Source organism: Pipistrellus kuhlii, unplaced genomic scaffold (assembly GCF_014108245.1).
Source record: "Pipistrellus kuhlii isolate mPipKuh1 unplaced genomic scaffold, mPipKuh1.p scaffold_m20_p_3, whole genome shotgun sequence".
Lineage (NCBI taxonomy): Eukaryota > Metazoa > Chordata > Mammalia > Chiroptera > Vespertilionidae > Pipistrellus > Pipistrellus kuhlii.
Window position 1 is genome coordinate 133,291,327 of NW_023425529.1, and position 23,737 is coordinate 133,315,063.

At 39.9% G+C, this 23,737-nt stretch overlaps 1 protein-coding gene and 1 pseudogene across 22 annotated transcripts in view; one reads left to right on the top strand and one right to left on the bottom strand.

Moving 5' to 3' along the window:
* The window catches only part of LMO7 (LIM domain 7), a 222,627-nt gene that overhangs the window by 114,349 nt on the left and 84,541 nt on the right, over positions 1 to 23,737 (top strand). For all 22 annotated transcript variants that reach the window (XM_045588711.1, XM_045588710.1, XM_045588705.1 and 19 more), the window contains one exon: positions 10,138 to 10,244. In XM_045588711.1, the coding sequence (XP_045444667.1) occupies positions 10,138 to 10,244 (107 nt within the window). Of the gene's footprint in view, positions 1 to 10,137; positions 10,245 to 23,737 lie in introns of those variants that run through there.
* On the bottom strand, positions 612 to 3,236 carry LOC118729661 (annotated as a pseudogene).

Genomic DNA, 23,737 nt, shown 5'->3' on the forward strand with positions numbered 1-23,737 from the left:
ACATCTGTTTTCATAAGAGGTATCTATAATAAGACATCTTTTTTGATGGGGGCTACAAGTACTAACCTTTCCTTCAAAGCTTTCATTTTTGCAAAAGCATTAATGCCCTAGATATACACCTTGTGTCTCTTCCATTTTTTTCTATTCTGTTGGCTCTAGTCAGAAAGATTAGAAAGGATTGTGTATGCTTGTGCTCCCAGTTCTTAAAGTAAACTTCTTTTATTCCTAGAGGAATATAACGCTTAGTACATACTTTTCCTACGGTGTAAATAGCCTTTGTTTTCTGGCTCCCTCCCTCTCTCTGCCTCTGTCTCACTTTTGTTCTCACTTGCCCTAAAGTTGACAGGTGAAGAGGGAACGAGGTCTTCTGACAGCAGTCCTTTGAGATAGAGGTGCCCTCAGTGAGTCCTCACCCCAAAAAAGGTCATAGACTTACTGGGTTACATCAGCCCAATTATCCCTAAGCCGCCTGGGGTTTTGTGTTTGCTCATATGTTTTGTTTTGTTTTGTTGCAGCTGCACCCTGTGTGTGATTCCTTGGGCCATTTTCTTCTCTCTATTATTTTTCTTGCTGACCCTGAACTATGGCTTCCTCCTCAGTTCCCACACTATTCATTCTCCATGGCTTTCCTCAGAGAAAACTGAGCCCGCATGAGCCTCAGAGAACTGGCCACGGAGCACAAGGTAGCTGAGCCACATGCGTGAGGACCAGAGGACGTTCTGAAAGGGAGAGAGACTCTGGTCGTGCTGCACCCGGTAGAAGACCAGACAGCTAAGGACTCAGCCTGTTAGCATCTGGGTGATCTGGAACAAGGTGATGAACATGGCAAACTTCTGGGGGACTTGGAAACCCTTCGCTCACAAGGCCTAGTGAGAGACTATCACAGCTCCATGAAACGGCCACCCTGGCAACTGCGTCCTTGCAGGCGTCTAGGCAAAGAGGGCACAGTGATGTGGTGGCACCAGTGCAGGAAGATCAGCTCCTGCTTCCTCAGAATGATGACTATTGTGTCTCCTAATTTGGGAGCTTTGCTTAGCACAAATGCACAAGCCCAGAGTTAGCCATCGGGTCCATTGTAAAAAGTCTGGTCTGACTGCTTCAGGCCTTTGGTCATCAAAACGTACACTGTGTAAACAGCAGTCAAGAACACTAAATGTGCCCGAGACTGCAAGGGTCAGAGACCAGAGCACTAATGGCTTCTTCAGTTCAACAAGGCTCCTTTATTCATTAGTTGCCAACTACCCATGATAAAGGCAGCATCCAGAACAGAAAACAGGAAAGATTTCTTCCAGTGTTCCTGTATCCATGGGATGGCTTCGTTCTCATTGAACTGCTTTTCAGATTCAGATTCTTGTACAGTCAGCACTGATTCATCAGGGCTTACTGGGGCTGATCTTCATAGTCATTTTCTATGCTCCACTTCCAGGGCTCTCCTCCTCCCAGCTTCCGCCTCCACCCAGGGAGGAAATGGATCTGGAGAGCCTGCATGTCTAACAGCTCTCTCCTGATGCCAGTACTCATGGTGCGTGAACCACATGTTGTGTAGCAAGAGGCTAAAGCAGCTGTTCTGACTCTGTATGCTTCCTTTGGTGATTCTGGTATGGCTGACCAGACCATTATTCAAAAGCATGAACTTGGTGACAACCGCTTACTTGCTTGCAAATACTTGCTAACTTTTTGTCACTTTCCATCCCAGGGGAAGATGAGGTAGGAGCTTTGGTGTCCTAGCTAGACTAATAAAAGAGAAAGATGCAAATTGACCGTACCTTCACGATACCCACCAGCCAATCAGGAGTGAGTATGCAAATTAACCCATAAAATATGGAAGGTTAATTTGCATACACAGGCGCTGAGTGGCCAAGGATGGGACGCAGGCATTCTGCACTGCCCCAGCTGCTCCTGGCCTCTGGGCAGCATAGGAAGGTGGAAAGGTGGCTCCGGGCAGAGCAAAAGCAGAAAGGTGGCTCTGGGCTGGAGCAAAGGCAGTGCTGGCAGCCAGGGAAAGGAAGGCCTATTCTTGCACGAATATTCCTGCATCAGGCCTCTAGTCATAAATAGAAAAGGAATTGAGGCCTGCAAGTCTCTTGACGTCAGGATAAATTGATCCAGATTCAGAGGAACTGGGTATAATGCACTTTCTTTTTTAATTGAAAACATCTGACTTTAAGTAGGCATAGAACATAGAACCTCACTGGGCATAACAAGCCAAAGTGCGTGCAGGAAGAATGTGGGATTTGTTGACGGGGAGCACCTTCTGGCCATGCTCTGGCGACTTTGGTTTAAGGTATTGCCTGCATGGACATCAGGTCACAGCCCTGAGCACAGCTTTGCTGTTTTCAAAATTGGTTAGGATTTGATCATAATGAAGCTATTTTTTATTTATGATAGCTCTTGACCTGTACATTCAGGAAACCTTTGCATAAGTGGGTCTAATTGGTTTGATCTCACAAGTAAAGAGTTCCTTGTTTTTTCTAAAAAATATATTTTTATTGATTTTTTACAGAGAGGAAGAGAGAGGGATAGAGTTAGAAACATCGATGAGAGAGAATCATCGATCAGCTGCCTCCTGCACACCGTCTACTGGGGATGTGCCTGCAACCAAGGTATATGCCCTTGACCAGAATTGAACCTGGGACCCTTCAATCTGCAGGCCGACGCTCTATCCACTAAGTCAAACCAGTTTTGGCAAGAGATCCTTGTTTTTTGGAAGTCATCACACTGGAAATTTTATCAGTAAATACACTTTTTTTTAAAGGTCCTTCTAGAAAAAAATGAAAGTAACCTTGGGTTGGGTAAGAGCCTCAGGTGGTGTAGTATACACTTTAATGAGGACTTAGTCTTTTGTGTAACAAAATGATTTAATGTGGAAGAGAAAAATGTAGACTGTAATGCTATTTATGTAAATTAGATTACATACATAAATTGACACTTTAAAGGACATTTATATTTTAAGCACATTAGAGAAGGCACCTTTTAAAAAAATGTATGGAAGTGAAACTTATATAACAGAAATTTAGCCATTTTAAGTTGAATAATTCAGTGGCATTTAGAATATTCATAGTGTTCAACAACTAAACATTTCCATCACTCCCCAGTAAAACTTCTTACCTATTAAGTGGTTTCTCCCCATTTGATTCTCCTCCACACCCACCAACCCTGGCAACCACCAACCTGAATCCCGTCTCTATGAATTTACCTACTATGGCTATCCCTTTGAGATTCGACACCAGCTTCATCTTTACATCCCATGTGACCTTTGTGTGGTTCGTTCATTTTGCTTAGTAAAATGCTTTTAAAGGGTCATCCATGATGTAGCATGTATCATTACTTTATTCTTTTCTATGGCTGAATAATATCCCATTGTATAGATATATCACCCTTTACCTATTTATCTGTTAATGGACATCTTAGCTGTTACCGCTACCTTTTGACTATAGTGGATATTGCTGTCAATATTTAGGTACAGGCATACTTCAGAGATATGGATTCAGTTAGAGACCTCTGTAATAAGGAGAGCATCACAATAAAGTAAGTTGTGATCTTTTTGTTAGTGGAAGGTCTTGCCTTCAATTTGTAAAAAATGCAATATCTGTGAAGTACAAAGTGCAGTGAAATAAGGTATACCTGTGCATGTACTTGCTCGAACATCTCATTTTGATTCTTTAGGGGATATAATTAGGAAGAAGGCATCTTTTCATGGAGTGGAGTGGGAGTGAATGAGGGTATGGGAAGAGGAAGAAAATATTTAAAAAAAAGAGAGAACTTTTATATTGATTGATAAGAGCTTGTTAAAATATGATTAATTCAACTCGGGGCCCCTGACACTCTCAGCTACTTCCACTCCTGATAAAAGAGCAATGAAACCTGCGTAGATGATGTGAGAATCCATTACTGCCTAAGTGCTTCGGGAAGGGAAATGGGATCAAAGGCTCTGATAGGGGAAGTGTTACTGGATACTTTTGTTACCTATGAATCTAGTGTTAGAATATTTGTGTTGGCCTCATGTTCTTCTCACAACTTTCTTTTCGAGGTTTCTAATGGAGATAGGAGTAAGACTCCATAGAAATGTATTATTTTGTTTATGTTTAAAACTAGAAAATGCTGGAAGGAAGTAGAACATGTTCCTACATTTGGGATCAGGAGAATGAGAGTGAGAGCTGCTCTCCCCCGACCTCCCCACCACATCTCAGAAACGGAGCGTTCCAGCACTGGAGGGCTGGAGATGGTAGCTTTGGTAGAAGGGATGGGAAACTTGACTGGGAGGCAAGACCATTGGGCTGGCATTAAGAAGGGGATCTTCTGCATTTTGGGTGATTCTTGCTCTCATCTTCAATGTCACTTATTTGTTCCTTAACCTCTTGAAGTTCATACTTCCTAAGGAGTTGTCATTAGATTGTCAAATTCTTTGGACTGTTTTTATTCTTTAAAAAAATATTTTATTGATTTCAGAGAGGAAGGGAGAGGGAAAGAGAGATAGGAACATCAACAATGAGAGAGAATTATTGATCAGCTGCCTTCTGCATGCCCCCTACTGGGGATCGAGCCCACAACCCAGGCAAGTGTCCTTGGCCGGAATCAAACCTGGGACCTTTCAGTCTGCAGGTCGATGCTTTATCCATTGAGCCAAACCAGCAAGGGCATGGACTGTTTTTATTCTTGCCTTGTTGGAACTCTTTGTAGCATCTGACTCTCATCTTGAAACTCTCTTTTCCCTTGTTTTCCATGACCCTGTTCACTTCTGCTTTTCCTCTGATTCCTCTGATTGCTGGAATCTGTGTTTTCTTTTTTGACTCTTTTTTTAACTGCCTCTTCAATATTGGTGTCTGTGCATTCTTCTCTAGCTTTGCTTTTCCTTCGAGGGCTCATTCACATCCTTAATTTCAACTACTATCGATGAATTTTTTGATTCCCCAAACCATATTTTAAGGTCAGATACTTTTCATGGGATCTAAACCCAATGTACTATTAGTTGGACATCTCAGTATGGATATCTGAAACTCAACATCTCTAAAACAGTTCATTTTCTACAATTTAAGACTGTTGTGTATTCTTTATTATATAAGCATTGTAGCCAGCTTCTAAAGTGGTCCCAATGATTCTCACCTGATATTTATTCCCCTTTACCTATAAATTGTGCCTAATAAACTAGGTGATCTGAAAAGAGTGCTGTCTGGCCTCCTCTTGCTGATTACAGTGAAGTGTGGGAGAGTGAAGGTTAGGATTATAAACATGAGAAGCATAGAAATTGCTGGTTTTGAGAATTATCAGTCTCCTTGGTCAGGTGATGCTAGAATTGACACGTGGCTTTCTGGCAAAGTTCAAATTCAGAGCTCTATTAGAAAAACAAGGTTTAAAGTTGAAGCTGGTGTCGAATCTCAGAGGGAAGGCAGGGATGGGTGGGTGGGAGGAGATCAACCAAAGAACTTGTATGCATATATGCATAACTCATGGACACAGACAATAGGGTGGTGGAGGCCTGGAGTAGGGTGTGAGGGAGAGCAATAAGGGGTCAATGGGAGAAAAAAAGGGGACATGGTAATATTTTCAACAATAAAGATTTAAGGAAAAAATAAAAAGATGAAGCTGAGGGTGTGGCTGTAAAATTCTTTTAAGATCTTAGAAAGATTCAAAGTTGTGCCTTAGAAATTTATCTAGACCAGCATTGGGACTTCTAAGAGGCTTAAGGGTGGTGTCCCTCAGTCATCTCTGCAGACCAAGACAGAGAAGGTGTTCTTGTGAAGGGATTTGTGGGTGTGGCTTTTTTTTGGTGTAATCCAATGAAGTCCAATACCATTCACAGAAGACAGGATATTTTCGAGAGAATTGTATGTTCAGAAACACCCAAACTTCCAACTGAAAGGGAGAAAGGACTGCAAAACGAGGAGACTTGTAGTTTCCCAAATTTTAATGGGGAGGAAGCCGACTGAGAAAGCTAACACTGCTGCAAACAGAAGCTGCTTTTCAAAGAAATGGAAAAATTATAGTCAAGGTGAACCAAGCATTCAGAGGGTAAAGCAAAAAAGCAGGAAGAAGTATTTCCTGGCCTGGAATTCTAATGAATGGCTCTCCCCACTAATCTACGCTTTGCAGGATTTCAGAATTTCAGGCATTCATTTCTCCACACGTAGAACTGGAGTATCTCCAGTAGTTACCCTATACCTGTTGAGGGCGGGGGGGAGGAGGGGTGGATAACTTATTTTATTGGTTCACTGGCATTTAAGATTTAAGTGCTCAAGGGCTATACTTAGGGAACTGTACCTGAGGCACCTCATGTGTACCTGGATCTGATTTAGATGATGCAATTCCAGGTTTCAAGCTCACCTTATAAAGGGATGAGAGTTTCCTGCACCTTGGGAAAGGATCAGTGAGGACATGAATCATTGGAACCAGAAAGTGAACTGTGGTCTCCAGTCCCCAAGATGGTCCCCAGTAATTCTCACCCCCTGCTATTTATATTCTTAGTCCTCCCTATGTTGAATAAGGCTGACCTGTGTAACCATGAGGACATGAGGCAGTGCTGGAGTGTGACTTGGAAAGCTAGGTTATGAGACATTGCAACTTCCATCTTGCTTTCTCTGGGATGGTTCCCTCTATCAGGCAGCCCCGTGGAGGTGCCCATTTCACAAAGCACTGAGGCTTGCTGCCAACAGCCAGCCCTGATTTGCCAGCTGTCTGAGGAAGCCACCTTGGGGACAGCTTCTTCCAGCCTCCAGTAAGCGTTCAGTTGGCTGCAGCCTCACCTGACATCTGTCTGCAACCCAACAGACCCTCAAGCCACAGCCATCAAGTTTAGGCCACTCCCAAATTCCTGACCTTCAGAAACTGTGTGTAATCATAATGTTTATTGTTTTAAGCTGCTGAGTTTTCGGCCAGTTTGCTATGCAGCAGTAGATAATCTGTAGAGATACTACAGCAGACTAATATAATTCTGGGAATCTTTGTGAATTTCTGTGGCTTCCTCCTCTTGCCTCAGTGGTAATAGCAAGGTACTGTTCCTGACTCATTCATCTTTCTCTACTTTACCCTTCTCCCCTCTATCCCACACCTGTTCCTGACTGCCCTCATAATTGATTCAAGGCCAAAGGGTGGAGAGGGGGTTTGAGAGAATATGAAAATCTTCAGCCATCCTGCTATTTCTGTTTACATAGTATTTGTTTTTATTCATAGCCATGGAAGTACTTAAACCTGAAAGGAGCTAGATCAGATCTTCAGGGATCAGCTTTTTGGGGGGCTTATTTTTAAGAAGCCACCTTTGGTCCTCAGGGTGTAAGAATTGCTGATGTTTAGATAGGCTTTGGACATGAAGTATCTTATGTAAGCTGGGCTATGAAATATTTGTGTGGAGGGCTGGGCTAGGAGGGGCTGGGCTTCCCTCCCCATGCAGACACAAGCGTGTGCCCTTGGTAACGGTTTACAGACCCACAAACAGATGCGGAAAACGGGGCCAGAAAGGTTAATATTTCCAAAGCCACATAGTTGGTTGCTGACAGAGCTAACTTGGAGTCCTGGCTACCTGTCCAGTGAGATAAGATTTGTTTCAGGTTTGTCCTTTGTTTTCACTTTTGTTTTTGCGAGTTCCTAGTGAAAATGATTCCAGAAACCAGGACTACATGCTTCCCTTTTAATACGTTGAGCTGGGTGTAGTTTCTTGATGTTTCATCAGACATGAAAAAGTTATAATTTTCTATCTCCCCTTAGGCAACTCTCGGAAATCGCATAAAATAAATTAACAATGGGCTCAAGTCCAGTAAGCATGATTTAAGTTACAATACTGATTTCTAGTCCAACCTGTTCCTGCTGCTTAGGACATGGGTGGTTTTGTTTATGAAGTTTGTCTGTTTTAAACGTGAGCACATCAAATTGTTTAAAAGATTCTGTTTTTTACTGCAAAGGTTTTATTTAAAATTAGAATTTATTTCTATTTAATTGTATTTTTTCTTTGTCTCCAATGAAGTGTAGTCATGTTATATTTTAAGTGGTTCATTTTTAAATACTTTGGATGGGTTTTGAGGCATGTGTAGCTTTATCCTTATCAGCCTGTACATATTTGTCACCTGAATGAATGTGATTATGTTTCTATAAAATATGTGAAGAATAATTCTGACTGTCAGTTAAGTAGGTTTACTTTTAAAAAAAATATTTTTTATTGATTTTTTTACAGAGAGGAAGGGAGAGGGATAGAGAGTTAGAAACATTGATAAGAGAGAAACATCAATCAGCTGCCTCCTGTACACTCCCTACTGGGTATGTCCCCGCAACCAACGGACATGCCCTTGACCGGAATTGAGCGTGGGACCATTGAGTCTGCAGGCTGACGCTCTATCCACTGAGCCAAACCTGTTAGGGCAGTTTACTTCTAATTTAACTTTGTTTTAATGTTTTATAACATTTAAAAATTTTAGAACCAAATTGGATTTGTGGGAAGACTTCTTATGGATTATTTTTCCTTGTTGGATATGAGATTTGCATCCTATAGGATTTGGAGTTCTGGTATACCAAATCACTTACTCTTGTCTGCTTGTCTGAGGGTCAGTCATCGAACCATGAATTTGAATCATTTGGTAATTACAGATAGTACAGTTTCTAGAAATTATATGAGCTTACCAACAAAATGGCCACTTTTGCCCCTCCCTATTCTCCCCCCATAGTTATTTCCCTTTTTTCCACATAGGGTCATATAAAACACCTTTCATTGAGCTGTTTTATTTTTGACATATACATTCTTTTAATCTTTGACCTCTTATTTAAAATGAATCATGGATTTGAGCTTTCACCCAGATAGCTCACACTGCCTTTTCCTGATAGTACACTAGAATAAAGACTTTACAAAGCCTTTTTTTTTTTTAATGTGCTTGAGTTTCCTAGCAACCAGCATTGCTCTTCTCTTGCTAGGTATTTTCTTGCCCTTTCCCTAAATCCCCTCACTCTTGACGAATCCAAACTATTCAATTTAGTCCCTTCATCTTTCTCTCTTTATCACTCCCTCCCACTTTGCCATAACCTCCTGCCTTTTTTCCCCTCCGAGAATGAGCTTCTCAACACGGCAAAGGAGCATTGGCCCTTCTTCAAGTGTAGCTTGTCTTCTGTCCCTACTTGTCGTGGCCGGCTGTTAGGGAAGGAGGTGAGGTTTCAGGGAGGCTCTGAGGCTCGCACCATGGACGTGGCGTTGCCAGCATGTGTAAGCGGACAGACGTGTGTTGGCAAGCGAGGAGCCTAACGAAGTGAGGGTCAAGAGTTCACGTGGGATCACCACAAGTTCAACCCTGTAAAGGGTTTCCTTAGGAAGAGTAAAGGTGGAAGGAAGCTCATGCTAATTCTGCTCACCAAATATGTGCCTCTGAAATGCAGCTGGCTGTAGCATAGAACACACTGTAGTCAGTGTCTGTGTAAGTGGAAAGCATTGGCTTGTAAAGGGATGGTTTTGGCTTTGAAATTAGATATGAGGACAGCCTAGATTTGTATTTCTTTGGAGGCAGTTCCTGAGGCAGGTTGCAGGGCGTTGAGCAATGTGCCACACCTAAGCTCTGCGATTCAGCCAATGAAAGCCAGGCTTCTCCCCGGTCCTATAGTATGGTTTCCCTGTCTGTCAAGAGCCGGCTCAGCAACCAAACCCAGATTCCAGGTGTGGTATTCCACGGCCTTTCTGTAATTTGTAATCATAGAAACAGAATGTTCCTCCTCTTATTTCCTCCCTGCCAACAGTTTCTGGGTGGGTGAATGTCAGTAGCTGGAGTTATTTTTAAAGAGGAGAGGTGAGGCTTGTCGTGCAAAGCTGGGAAGAGGGCGTTTGTTTGCAGAGCAGAGCTGACATCAAAGTGTAGATTACTGCTCAGTGGCTAGGCACTTGTCCTGTAACAGGTAATGTTTAACGTGCCAGTCACAAAGATCACAGAAACGGCGTATGCCGGGGCAGCAGATAGCACCGCCGTGAATGCTCTGGAGGACTGAAAGGCTATACATGCCCTTGCATTTTTTTTTTTTTAAATACATGTATTCATCGGTCTTGCTGTCTCCTTTTTTTTTGTGCTGGCTGTAATTGGACTTTGAAGCTCGAAAGTTTTATCATAAAAATTTTGTAACCTTTGTCTGAGACAGAGCTCTCGGCTAAGCAATCACTTTCCACTTTTTTCCCCACAGGATAATATAAACGTTTTTTTGAAAGCTTGTGAACAGATTGGATTGAAAGAAGCCCAGCTTTTCCATCCTGGGGATCTACAGGACTTATCGAATCGAGTCACTGTCAAGTAAGTTTCACTGGCTGCTTATATATATTTTTAAACTTAGGGCTTTGTGGCTTAACTGAAAAGAATTCCCGAGAGTTCCTGGTTACTGAAAGATCGTTTCTCTCTCTGTCTTCCTCTGTTCTCTTTCCAAAATAGCTACTTAAAAAAAAAAAAAAAAAAAAAAAAAAAAAAAATAGCGTAGGGACTGAGACTAGGAAGCTCTCTGTAATCGATAACGAGTCGTGGTGGTCTTATTTTAAATCTCTCTGCTAACCGAAATGGCAGTTTATATTTGAATGCTTGTCCAGTCTGGTGGTGTTCAGTTGCTAATGGTGACGATACTTGTTATACTTATAAAGCTAATTTAAAAGTTATGTAAGAACTCACAGAGTGAAAATGCTTAATTAAAGATAGTTTTTATATGTTTGGAGTTGAGACCTAGCTGCTAACATAAACGAGAGAGGGACAGTGATAAAGCAGAGGCGCCTAGGACCAGCAAGCAAAGCTAATGACCTTGTTAATTGTGGCTGGTTTCTAAAAAATGAACTGTTTTAATACTATGGATGAGAAAGTGAAAGTGAGGGTCCGTGAAAACGCATGCAGGTGATGCTGTTGGGTTTTAGGTGGGAAATGGTGCTCATGTGTTCCTATGATTTGGGGAAATCTGGTTTTGAGCTTCTGTGAGATTTCTTCCCCTGTAAATCTAATTTGCTTTCAGTCAATCAGAATAAATTTCTGTTACTAGATAAATGTGACAGGAAAATGGCTTAATTTTATAATGATGACTACTCTTTATATTATGGCTCTTAAACCTAATAAACATTCCCCCTCAAGGAAGAAAAACAGAATAAAGTATTTATCTATAGAAATAATAGAAATGAAAAAAATTAGTTTCTGTGATTTCAAACCAAGATTTAGTTTCTATGGTTAGTATCCCTGTTTTGTAGCTTCAATAATTATTAAAAAATTGACTGTAAAATCTTAAATGGGAACAACAGTTTTTTTCTAAAGAAAAATAACCCTATATATCTACATATCTTTTAGCAGTATAACGTAAGATCCCAGGGAGAATTAATCTCTTCAGAGCCTAACAATACATATTTTTAAATGAACAAGCATTTGAACCTATAAGCTTTGAGTTCTGGTGAATACGCATTTCTAAGCTACAGAGCGATGGTACGTGCATGGTAGTGATGCAGTGGTCTGCATTTCTGATTAATTCTGACTCACTGAAATAGCTGATTGATCCTAAGTTTCAGTGTCAGAATGGCGTTTTTTACTTCTGCAGTATGTGAGGTCATGGTTAATTTCCTTGAACAGTAACGTTAGAAAAACTTGTTCTATTTTTCCTAATCGTCATTCTCTCATAAGACCTATCTGATGGGCAAAATAAATTTTTGACTTGGAAATTCTTTTTCTAAGCTGTCGCTGTCAAATGTCTTTTCCCCTTAAAATCATACTGTTTTGAAACCGGATAGCCGGTGTTTGAGTAGGCTGGGGACTAGGCAAAACATGTTTGTTGGCTCCTAGTTCCAAGGGTGCTCTGAGCAAATCTTGTCCTGGAGCCTCGTGGAATGTTGGGGCTAAAGTGTTTGGGGGAAAAATCATATCTGGGCCCAGGCATCAGTGAAGTTACTGACAAACTGAAACCAGAGGTCGCAGGTACAGCTGTAGTAGGAAGTATGCAGAACAACTTGTTTCAGTTGAAACCGCAGGCCATAAAACCAAGGTGTGCCTGAGGAGGACTGGTGAGATCCCCTGAGGGAGAACACTTCCCCTGACCACTCCTTATTGTCTTGTTGGGACTGGAGCGTCTGCCCTGGGTCTGGTGAGATGGAATCAGGGGGCTAGGAGACACTGGCTTATTAGACACTGTGGGCCACAGATCTTACGCCCTGAGATAGCATTCTGACAAAAAAAGAAGCAGGTTGAAAGGAAAGCAAGTGATTGCTTAATAAATAGTAATGCATTTCTTTTTAGTTTTTGTTCATATGTAATGTGGAGTCACCTGTTGGTCAAATCCTGCCCTGTGCTTAATAGACTAAAGGACTTGAAGTTGGTTAGACTGATGGTTCTCAGCTCTGGGCAGCTTTGTCCCCCAGGGGATACTTGGCAAGACCTGGAGATACTTATGGCTGCGGTAGCTGGGGAGAGGGTGCTACTGGCATTCAGTGTGTCAGGAATGCTACTGAATGTTCTTTAATGAACAGAGCAGTCCCCATAACAAAATTTCCGGTCCCAAATACAGTGGCGCTAAGGTTGAGAAACCCTGACTTAGACTTGGAGTTCCTTACTTATTTCTAGTCTGCCAGGAAGAAAGCCATGTGGGCAGGAAAGATTCTGATGGACAGTCTTCCTAAAAAATGTAACCTTTTACTTACTAACATATAATAATTTATATATTTATGTGCTAGTATGCTTGCCCATCTAAAAGGGAAGGATTACTCTAATTTGTGTGTAGTGATGTGAGTACTTTGGCAGTAGTTTGCTCATCTGTATACATAAAAAGTAGCAAAGATGTGGCAAAATATTTGTTTATTTTAAATGCTCTATAAAAACTCAGTGTCTAAGACTGCATTAACAAGTTAATAGACCTGCTGTTGGTCTTGCTGCAAGTATAATCTAAGATACATATTTGTGTGGCATACTGAGAGGAAAGAGCAGTCTATACTTTCCCCATTGGCACATGGAAGGGCTTTTTTGTTTGTTAATGGACAGTAATGTTAGAAACATAGTGGTATATGGAGCCTAGGAGAGTTGTGTGTGGTGAGAATGAGTAGCAGGAGCAATCAGTTTTAAGATCCTTTGCTAGTGAGTAATGTCGATAATCCAGACCCTGACCATAAACCCTAACTTTTCAGCAATTTGAGATTTACAATTTAATCTGCAACAACAATGTTGTGCCAGTCAAATCGAACTGGAGTATTCTTCATTTTTTCTGTAATTATACATATTAATATGTGACATAATTTTCTTTAAATATGCATAGTAATATGGGATCTAACTTTCTAAATGGATTATCTTACTTCTTGCAAGATGTACCGTATTTTTCGGACCATAAGACGCACCGGGCCATAAGACGCACCAGTTTTTAGAGAAGGGAAATGAAGAAAAAAAGATTCTGAAACAAATAGTGTCCTAAAATATTTTATGTGCATTAAAACCCAACATCACAGTCATAAACACATGTAATCAACCCTGTAAAGTAAACAGCAGCATTTAGAACCGTTTTAGAGCCTGGCAAGCACACAGAGACCACACAGTAAAAAAACTTTTTTTTTAAAGTATATGTGTAGGCTATATTTGGACCATAAGATGCAGGGACTTTTCCCCCCCACTTATGGGGGGAAAAAAGTGTGTCTTATGGTCCGAAAAATACGGTAGTTTGATTTTTTTCCAAGTATGTTTGAATTATTGCATTTACTTGGGGATTCATGTATTCAAAAGTCAGTTGGGATTTAAATTTTGACATCTCTGACTCTAATGGGTAGAATCCAGCTTTACTACTTTTCTTCCCAAAAGGCTGATACATAAATTTGTGACTTCATCTCCATGACTGGCACATTGAAGTTAAACTTTTCCTAGTGGTTTATTGAGATGTTTACATCCAGATGTTTACTGAGGCCATGACATTCACCTTCTGTACTAATGAATAGCTGCATCATCATCATAATCCATGTTGTATGTTCACACGGAACTCAGAAGCAAACACAACCCGCAGAGAAGAGGAGGTGTGACCCCCACTCTCTGTGCCTGCACAGTCTCTGTAGAAGGCCTCCTGTGAGCAAACATGGTGACCCCTGTGCCAGGCACAGGCCCTGGAGAGCTTCTATAGCTTTGTCATGGTCTCTGTGGCGCTGCTGGCCAGTAAGAGACACAGCAATTTCACGTTGTAAAAAGAAATCCAACAGGGTAGTTCAGAGGTCCTGTATCGGAGGGAAGAAGTTGGTAGGAAGGTAGTGTTGAACATTTAAATTTTTAAAAAATTCTTTATTGTTGAAAGTATTAAATATGTCTGAACATTAAAGGCCTTGATTTTATGTACAGCAACTTGACTCATAAATTAAGTCCTGTATTTAAACCATTGCTCTAAGCAATTATATTGAACATTTTAAGCTGAGAATTTGACATATTTTCAACATTTTTTTTTTCTGCCTACTTATCATTCCAATCCAGTTTTTAGCACATCTTAGATACATTCTGTTCATTATGCAGTTGCAGGATGGCAGTGTTTTGAACACAATATTTCAGTCATGCAAAGAAAAATTCTTTTCTAGTACACTCTCTCATTATTTAGGGTATTAATATTAGGTTTAAAATGTCACTTCAAATGTTAATATCGACTGAGTTTTTAAAAAAGATCTATTTATCAAATGGGAGGTACAGAAATGAAAAATCTTTTTTTATTTTTACACATGCTGGTTGCCAAAGGAATAGTAATTGGAAACAAAACTAGTGTTAACATATTGCCTTCATGAAAATAAAGGAGGCTCAAAATTGTATTTTAAGGATTTAACTGTCCTCTAAAGCCTCATAAAAGTGCTTAATTTTATGGCAATACTGTAAGGTCATTTCTTAGGAATTGGGTTCCAAAATGGCACACGGTTAGCAGTCTGCCGAATCAGGCTTGAGTTATGGATGTGTTTGTGTGTATTGATTAAGATTTTTATTCTTATAGGTAAAAATGTAGCTACTTTGACTGATGTAATATCTACCTTTTTCTGACTTAAACCTGGTTTTTACTTTTTTTTTTTCATGTCTTTCAAAGGAGCTTCTCAACATCTTAATCTGTTTGTTTTTAAAAAGCAGACTTCATAGTATCCAAACTTGGATCTGTAACTTGAGCATGGGAACTTCCACCTGTCAATTCATGTTACTATTTTAGAATGTGCCCTTCCTACTGAGCAGTTGGAAGAGAGTAAAACAGAAAGGAAGTCCTCTGCACCGCACACATCTCCATCCCACCCAGTCCTCCTCTGGTGTTAGGTAGGTGCTGAGAGGGGGATGTTCACTCTTCTGGGTTGCCGAAGGCTCTGTTTAACGCCCACAGTGCAGATGTAAAGCCATGTTTTCAAATGTTCTCCAATTGCAAAGTTGGAATATCTCAGAGTCAGCTTAGCTTCAGAGAAAGGTTGTGGGAGTGAGGCAGGCCTGTTGCTGGGACAAACTATAGAATAAGTAAAGTTTTATCTGGTATTTGTTTGTCTCTATTTCTCGTTCTTAATTTATTTCTTGGGCAGATAAACAAGTTTCTGGATACCAGAAAATTTCATTTTTCAGCTCTACTTCTTCAGCTCTACTTTCTTCACGTTATGGACTTTTCTGGCCGGTGTCCTTACATTCTCAAGGAACCTGACTTGTATTTATTGCTCTAAAGGGTCTCACTGGTGGCTCAGCTGATTTAGAGTTGTTATGAGTCGGTTAATGGGAGAATTTAAAGTTTGCTTCTTCTGACCAGAGAGCATTTGTTTTATAGCAATGTCCTTCAAAAAGGGTTAAACCGAAGAGAGAGGCATTTTTGTGGTGAAGAAATTCTTCTGTCTTTCAGATTTCCTGTAGGGATTCTTGACTTTCTAATTATCACCCTATAGGGCTGCCTATGTTGAATTACTCAAGTTTTAATAATATGTGCATTATAATAACTGTAGTCCATTTTCGAATATGACAGCTTCACCAGTGACTAGAGGTGTTAAGCATTGTTTTTCCGAGCGTCACGCTGTATTCTGGTTTGATGTGGTTGATTGTGTGAGGGTCTACGTGTGAGGTATGTGTCCTCATATTTATTTCCAGAGCTAGGGGAGATTTGGGTTTCAGAGAAATTGTTCATTTGTTTGTCATATGAGCGTTGATTCAGCGTCTTCTCTGTGGCGTATACTTCCACAGACATACATAAGATGGGGTCCCCCCTTTGGGGAGCTTTCCATTATAACTGAGGAAATGTCCCCGGAAAGTCAGGGTTGGAATACTTTGTGTTAAGATCAATGCACAGGTTCTCTGGGAATATGGAAATGAACAAGCATTTCAACTTTCTAATCGGGACACTTTCCATGGAAAGTGACATTGATTTCTCCTCTGGACTTCAGAGCACTCACTGTGTTCAGCTCCACCAAATCTTCCTTAGGCTTGAAACTACCCAAGAACAAGGACAGTACATCATTTCCTTTATTTTCTTAGTCCCTTTAAGTGTTAAACGAGTATTTGAAAATTATATTTTCATTACAAAGATTTCCTGGAGGTTTTAAAATAGGCTTTGGACATGAGCACTGCTTTTTCTTTGCCAAGCCTTCCTCTTTCTCTTCTCATCTTCCCCAGTTGCAAAGCAGACCTGGCAAACCAGTCATTGAACTTCTGGTTTGGGTTGCCTTACCCTTATCATTTCAGAATAATGATAGGGCGGGCAGACTGCAACATAATCTAAAATTTACACAATCTAAAGGAATGTGTGTCTCCTCTCAATGTGTGAGCAGTAAATAAAATTGGAACTTTGTACCATGCACTTCTCAAATGGTGCACATTTTAATCTTTATGTTGATGTGCCAATGGTAAATACTAATAGTGTTTGACATTTGAGGGGTATTTCATGCATATATGAAGTTTTAGAAACATTTGATTCTTTTTTAAAAAAATTGATTTTTAGAGAGAGGAAGAGAGAGAGCACATGTGTCGAGAAAGAGAGAGAAAGAAAGAGAGAGAAAGAGATCGATTCATTGCCTCCCACACACACCCTGACCGGAATCGAACTTTTGCTGGATGGGAGGATGCTGAGCCACACCAGCCAGGGCTAGAAACATTTTAATGTTTTCATATCATCACCGATCACTTTTCATTTTGTGAAATTAATTTACACGCATATTTAAGACTTTTGGGTGGAAAAATATGAGGGTTATATAGGTAGTTGAGGTATCATGTAGAAACTCAAGGACAAGGAATAGAAAAATTTAACAGCAAGAACTTATAAAAGAGGTGACTTCTTAATGAGGAAACATTAGCATTTAATGAAATTTACAGTAAGCCTTGTTCCTTCCAAAGTCAAGATATCTGCCTTGGTACCTCTTACTTTAGCCTAGAATTAAACATCAAAGCCCGCCCCCCCCCCCCCCCCCAAATAAATAAATAAATAAAAAGCCACAAATTACCTTTGACTTTGTCATGATAAAAACCATTTCAAGTGCCCTAGTCATTATGGCTCAGCTGGTTGGGGCATCATCCTCCACACCTAAACTTTGCAACTTTGATTCCAGGTCAGGCACATACCTAGGTTGCAGGTTCCATCCCTGGCTGGGGCGCAGGCGGGAGGGAGGCAACTGATGGATGTTTTTCTCTCATATTGCTGCTTGTCTCTCTCTTTCTTCCCTCCCAGCCCCTTCTCTAAAACCAATAAGCATGTCTTCAGGTGAGGATTAAAAAAAAAGAGTAGAACTGAGCAGATTTCTTAAGCATTCATTTGAACTGTTTGTCTACTCCCGGGAATGAACAAGGAGTTTGGTTGGAGTTTAATTGATATGGTTGATATGCATCAGTTGTCATAAACAGATAAGCATCTTGGATGAGAGCAGGGGTTTTAGGTGTCCGTGAACATGGGTTTACTTATCCCATCCCATTCAGGCATGTGGTGGCTGAAAGATTAAGAAAGGATATTTTCTTCCTGTGATCACTTTGCTTCTCAGTGAATAAAGCTATAGTTGCTGCTCTCTTGGAGCTTCGCAAATAATACCTTCTCGGGTATAGCCCTGCCTCACACAGAAGTTGTAATGACTATACAAAGAGGTATGTGAAGTGTAATATTATTACTAGGCATAGAGTAGTGCTCAATAAATAATTAGAATTATCATTCTGATCATTTTCATAATTTGGCTTTCTGTCTTTTTTAAAAAATATATCTTTATTGATTTCAGAGAGGAAGGGAGAGGGAAAGAGAGATAGAAACAGCAATGATAAGAGAGAATCATTGATTGGCTGCCTCCTGCATGTCCCCCAATGGGGATTAAGCCCGCATCCCAGGCATGTGTCCTTGACCGGAATCGAACCTGGGATCCTTCAGTCCGCAAGCCTGATGCTCTATCCACTGAGCTAGACCAGGTAGGGCTGGTTTTCTCTTCTTAACCTTATAAAGATGTATCCTCCATAGAGGAACATGTAAGAATCTGGCCTCTGGATACTTAAATTATGATGGTTAACTATAGACTCTTTATTTTTAGGGGAATTTCAGCCATTTAAACTTCTCTCCATTTAATTGGGAGCAGATATTAAAACAGATACATTTTTCTGACATTTTTATGTTTACTCAGCCTTTTGCAATTTACTTCTTTGGTAGCCTCGCAAAGCAGGAAAACAGAATAGACATTTAGGTTCTTTGCTCTCGCCCATGTGTATGTAGAAAAAATACAGGTTTTTTTTTGTTTTGTTTTTTGAGACCTCAATATGTTGTGTATTTTCTGAAATATAATAAATATTTTAATTTGATTTGGATCTGTTTCTTTTAACAAGTTGTTTATTTCCATACTTAAAAAAGAGAAAACAACAAACAAACAAACAAAACCCAAAAACACTTTCATGAAACCACAACCGGTCAGTCTACAACAAACCTAAATCTAAGACTTCACTCAGTTTTTTGGTGTATAATTTATTATCCCATTTTCCTCCTGTCACTTCAGTCATGAGGAGGCTATATATTTCCTTCAGGTAGGCAAGATCACACACTCTTCTCTAAAAGGCTTTTTCAGGGCTTATGAAGTATGCTTTTTGGAATAAGAATCCCTGACTGACCTCCAGTGCACATTGCCGCCGTGGATTCTGGGCAGAAGACTTAGCTGCTCCCTCGGAGTGTCCCCATCTATTTTGTCCATCAAAAGACTATTACACGAATGACATAAAAATGTCTTTTAGATAATACTATCAGCATTTGTGGTTTTTGCCCAGGGCACTAAAAAGTTATAAATAGCAATAGGCACTGTGTGTGTGAGGTCAAAGGCTTGCTTGTTCTTTGTTTTCAGTAGTACTTGTCTATAATTAAAAAACACACACACACACAAAAAACAAAAAACCAAACTAGATAGTAAACTTATTTTAATGTGATTTGATATAGCATTATAATTTGATTTTTTTCCTTTGAAAAAGTAGAGCCTCTCAGATGTTAGACTATGTAAAAGTTTTTTATTCACTATTTATTGCTTATTTTTAAAACGTTGGGTTAATGAAGTAGCTCTGTTTTGGGGGTAATTGCCCTCATATAATCCCTGTCTTGGTGAGCAGGATCCAAGGTGGAACTGGTTGCTGATGGACTTAGTCTTCATCCTCAGAGACATACCTTTCTGAATATCCCTACAGAACCTTGTGGGTGGGGTCCTGTGTCATCACTTTTTTCTTCTGAAACGCTTAGTGCCATTGCTTGAGGCACAGAATATGCACAGTAAACCCAGGAAAACATGTTCCAGTAGTGTTAGTGAAAGACCATTAATTTTAGGGACACATAAAAAGTAAATTTGCCATATAAATAACCCGCTGTAATGTTATTTTTAAATGTGATAGTGTTAAAAATTCCATTAAAAGGGAGTAGATTAAAAACATGCTTTGAATGAAAACTTGAGGTTAGTCTGTTTTTCATAAGTTAAAAAAGGAAAAAGTGGGGGATCTAGTCAGCTGGGCGAAGCAGCTGCTTTGAATTAAGCTCTGTTTACAGTAACCGCTATCAACCTAACAAGGGTTTGCTCTGGGCTTTGAGCAGTTTGGGGGAGAAAATCCCAAATAAATATGAAGTATCACTGTTAACGCATTTCACTATTCCATTACATTGTCATAATAATGATGGCTGCTAGATCTTTTTGGAAAAGCTTTTGTTCTGCATTTTTTTCTTTTCAATTTACTAAGATATGGGAATAATCTCCCCCTTTGGAGGCAGGAAAGGAGTAGAACAGTTAGTGTATCTAGGTAAACATTTTGGCTGATGTTATTAGAACTTCTTTTGGCTTAACATTGAGAAGGGAAAAATCTCTGCCAGGTAGTTATTATCTCGTGCTTTATTTTGTGTGTGGTGGTGTATATTCACCTTCAAAATATTGTCCAATAGAGAGCACACACATTAAAGAAGAATTTATGTGAAAATTTGTGTAAGGCCTCAAAGAATTTTTTTTTTTTTTTTTTTAAATTAGACACCAATCTGAAGAGACCTTGGATCCTTGGTTATTTTGGTGAAGAATTCATTTCACCAAAGGGGTTTGGTCTGTGACTTGGAGGGTAAATAGGACTAATATGATAACTAAATGTGGGTGTCCAGAACATGCCTTTCCCAGATTATTAAGAAATAGAACTCTGTATGTTTTCTCACAATTTCCATTCTCCTTTCATTCTACTTATAAGAAAGAGGCAAGGGAAAAAAAATCTTTTTAATTAAAGACTGACATCTATTGATGTAAACCTTGGGCTGCTGGGACCAGAAATGACTGCTTCTAGGCAGACAGAAGCAGCACAGTGCTGACCGTGGGGGTGGGGGTGGGCATGTGAAGCTAACTTAGGGGTATTGAGTCATTTCTCCTGAAGACCTTAAAAAATTAAATAAATAAAAAATTGATTTCAGAGAGATGAAGGAGTGGGAGGGAGATGGAAACATCAATCATTGATCATCTACCTCCTGGAGATTGAGCCTGCAGCCTGGGCATGTGCCCTGTCTGGGAATGGAACCCTGACCTCCTGGTACATGGGTCGACGCTCAACCACTGAGCTATGCTGGCCAGGCACCTATAGGCCTTTTACCTTGTGGCTTATCAATGGAATTCATTGGGTATTTTATACTGACCAGGTGTAGATCTTGAATCCTGGGTGGGTAGAAGAGAAACAAGACTTTCTCCTTCCCTGTCACCAAAAGTAAAAAGATGAAAAGCTTTCTGGAGTTGTCATGTTTTATGGTTCAAGGAGCATCATAATGATTTCTAGTTCACAGCTCTAAGGAAATGCTGGAGTGATGAGTAGCAGCAAGGTGGGAAAATCACTGGACGAGGTGCCCGAGTGTGTCAGAGGGAATCCTGCCACTGCTGTTCCATCAGGTTTAGACAGCCTGGAAGTGAGAGCTGGCAGGCACTGCCAGGTGCTTTACAGTAGTTATTTCTAACTTAGTAACAGCCCAGCCACGATAGTTCCATTTTTGCTGCAGATACTTGAAATGAAGTGTCAGAAGAGTAACTTGCCTTATATAATCTTGGGTGAGTAATGGAGCTAGGATTTTAATTTGGGTGGGTGGGGCTTAGCCTACAAAGCTGGGACTCCTTCCACTGTCAAAGAGACTTAAGCAAACTTAAAAAAAAAAAAAAAAAATTGGCTGACATTCTTTCTAGTGCTATGCAAATGGAATTGTCATGAGTTGCTTTTAAATCAGGCCGGCTATACCCAAAATGGATGTGATTATATTGATATTACTTCATTTAGATATGTGGCAAATATCTTTGTGTTATGATTTTAAAATGTTTTTCCTGCTTTGTGAACTAAAGTAACTATAAACGAACATACAATATGCCTTCAAATCTCAGATCAGTGATTCTGAGACCTCCTAATTTTAGGAATGTTAAACGCATACACGTGTGCCTCAGAATACAAATAGGCTACATGTGTGGTCTTTTAACACTGGCTAGTTGAGAAATAACAGAGTGCAGTATTTGGACTTTATGGCCATGTGTACATATTCCTGTTATGACTGTTGTGCAGATATTTATAACTGTTCAATTATATTTGCCATGCTAATGGAGCATTCCTATTAGAGGATGATGATTGCAAACCTTCCTAATCTAAATTGCCCAGAATCATACCACCACACTTTGCACTATATAGCATTGGCGTGGAACCTATCTTTAAAAATAGAACTTGTGCCCTAGCCAGTTTGGCTCAGGGATTAGAGTGTTGGCCTGCAGACCCTGTTGGGTTCGATTCCGGTCAAAGGGCACATACCTCGATTGCAGGCTCAGTCCCTGGGTGTGTATGTGGGAAGCAACCAATCGATGTGTCTCTCTCACCTTGCTGTTTCTCTTTCTCTGTCTCTCCCTCTCCCTTTTATTCTTTCTTAAAAAAAAAAAAAAAAAAAATCAGTGGGAAAAATATCATCGGGTGAGGATTCACAAAAAAATATAACTGGTAAATATATTTTATGTAGAATAATTTCTTATTACCCAGCTTTTGATTATTCTCTATTTTACTTAATATTGTTAAAATCAAACTAAACCATGATTCTCTCCTCAAAACGTCATTGGCTGGGAATAAGTACTTATTCAAAAAACATAAAATGGGTTATTACTTTTGTTACAGTTTAGGTCATTGTATATTAAATTCCATCCATACAGAGGCTTAATGCTACATTGAAATCTTGTTTGAAGCCCAAACTATAAGCAAAAAGATAAGTTGTAGCCACGTTGCATAGTGTATTAAACAATAAAAATTAATTCAGTACATGGTGCAAAATTCTGCAATCTGTGTAGCCATTGGAGGGTTTGAAACAGATGGTAAGCACAGAGCATCAAGTGTAACAATAAATAACACCGTCTAATTCCAGTAAGATGAAACTCCTCTTTCATGGCACATCTGATAGTGACTCAGAAAAGCAAAGTCCAAGAAGTGACTCAAGCACAGAAACACTTTAAGAATTTCTTTACCAAGACTTACAGTGAATGGAGTGATCATGTCTCCTTTTACCAAGTTGTTAGAAATTACTTGCTGGTAGTGGTTAAATGCAGACCATCAGAAATGGTTGCCTTTTATTACCAGGAAGAGAAATGTATTAAAATTATGGATGTGTTGTTTAGAGAACCAAAGACATATGAAACTAATAGTAGCCCAAGATAGGAACAGAGTGGAAGAACACAAAGAAGGACAATTCTTTTATTTATTTATTTAAAAAAAAATCTATTTTATTGATTTTTTTTTTTCCACAGAGAGGAAGGGAGAGGGATAGAGTGCTAGAAACATTGATCAGCTGCCTCCTGCACACCTCCTACTGGGGATGTGCCCGCAACCAATGTACATGCCCTTGACCATAATGGAGCCTGGGACCTTTTAGTCCTCAGACTGACGCTCTATCCACTGAGCCAAACTGGCTTCAACAAGGACAATTCTTTTAGATGCAATGACTGAACACACATGTTTTAAGGCTGTTAAATATGTAAAGGGAGGGGAAAAGTACTGCTTTTGAGAGTAGCAGTGGAGGAGAGTGGAAAGCAAATGACACTTGAATGCTTTGCTTACTGCGTTGTGTAATATTATAACCATTTTGGAAGATAGGGTGGTTGCCTGAATTTACAGAGATGGAAGCTGAAAGGCTCAGTGGTTTGCTCAGGGTCACATGCTTAGTGCAAGTGGGAACCCTGATTATGACCCCAAGCCCAGTGTTCTTTTCGTTATAAAACTCAGCCTCTTAGTGTATCCTAATAAAAGATAACAAGATTGGATGAAGGAATTCTTTAATATCTTAATGTGGATGATGTCAGACATGAGTTCCATGAGGTTGGTTGTGTAGAATGCTAAGTTCTGAAGATACA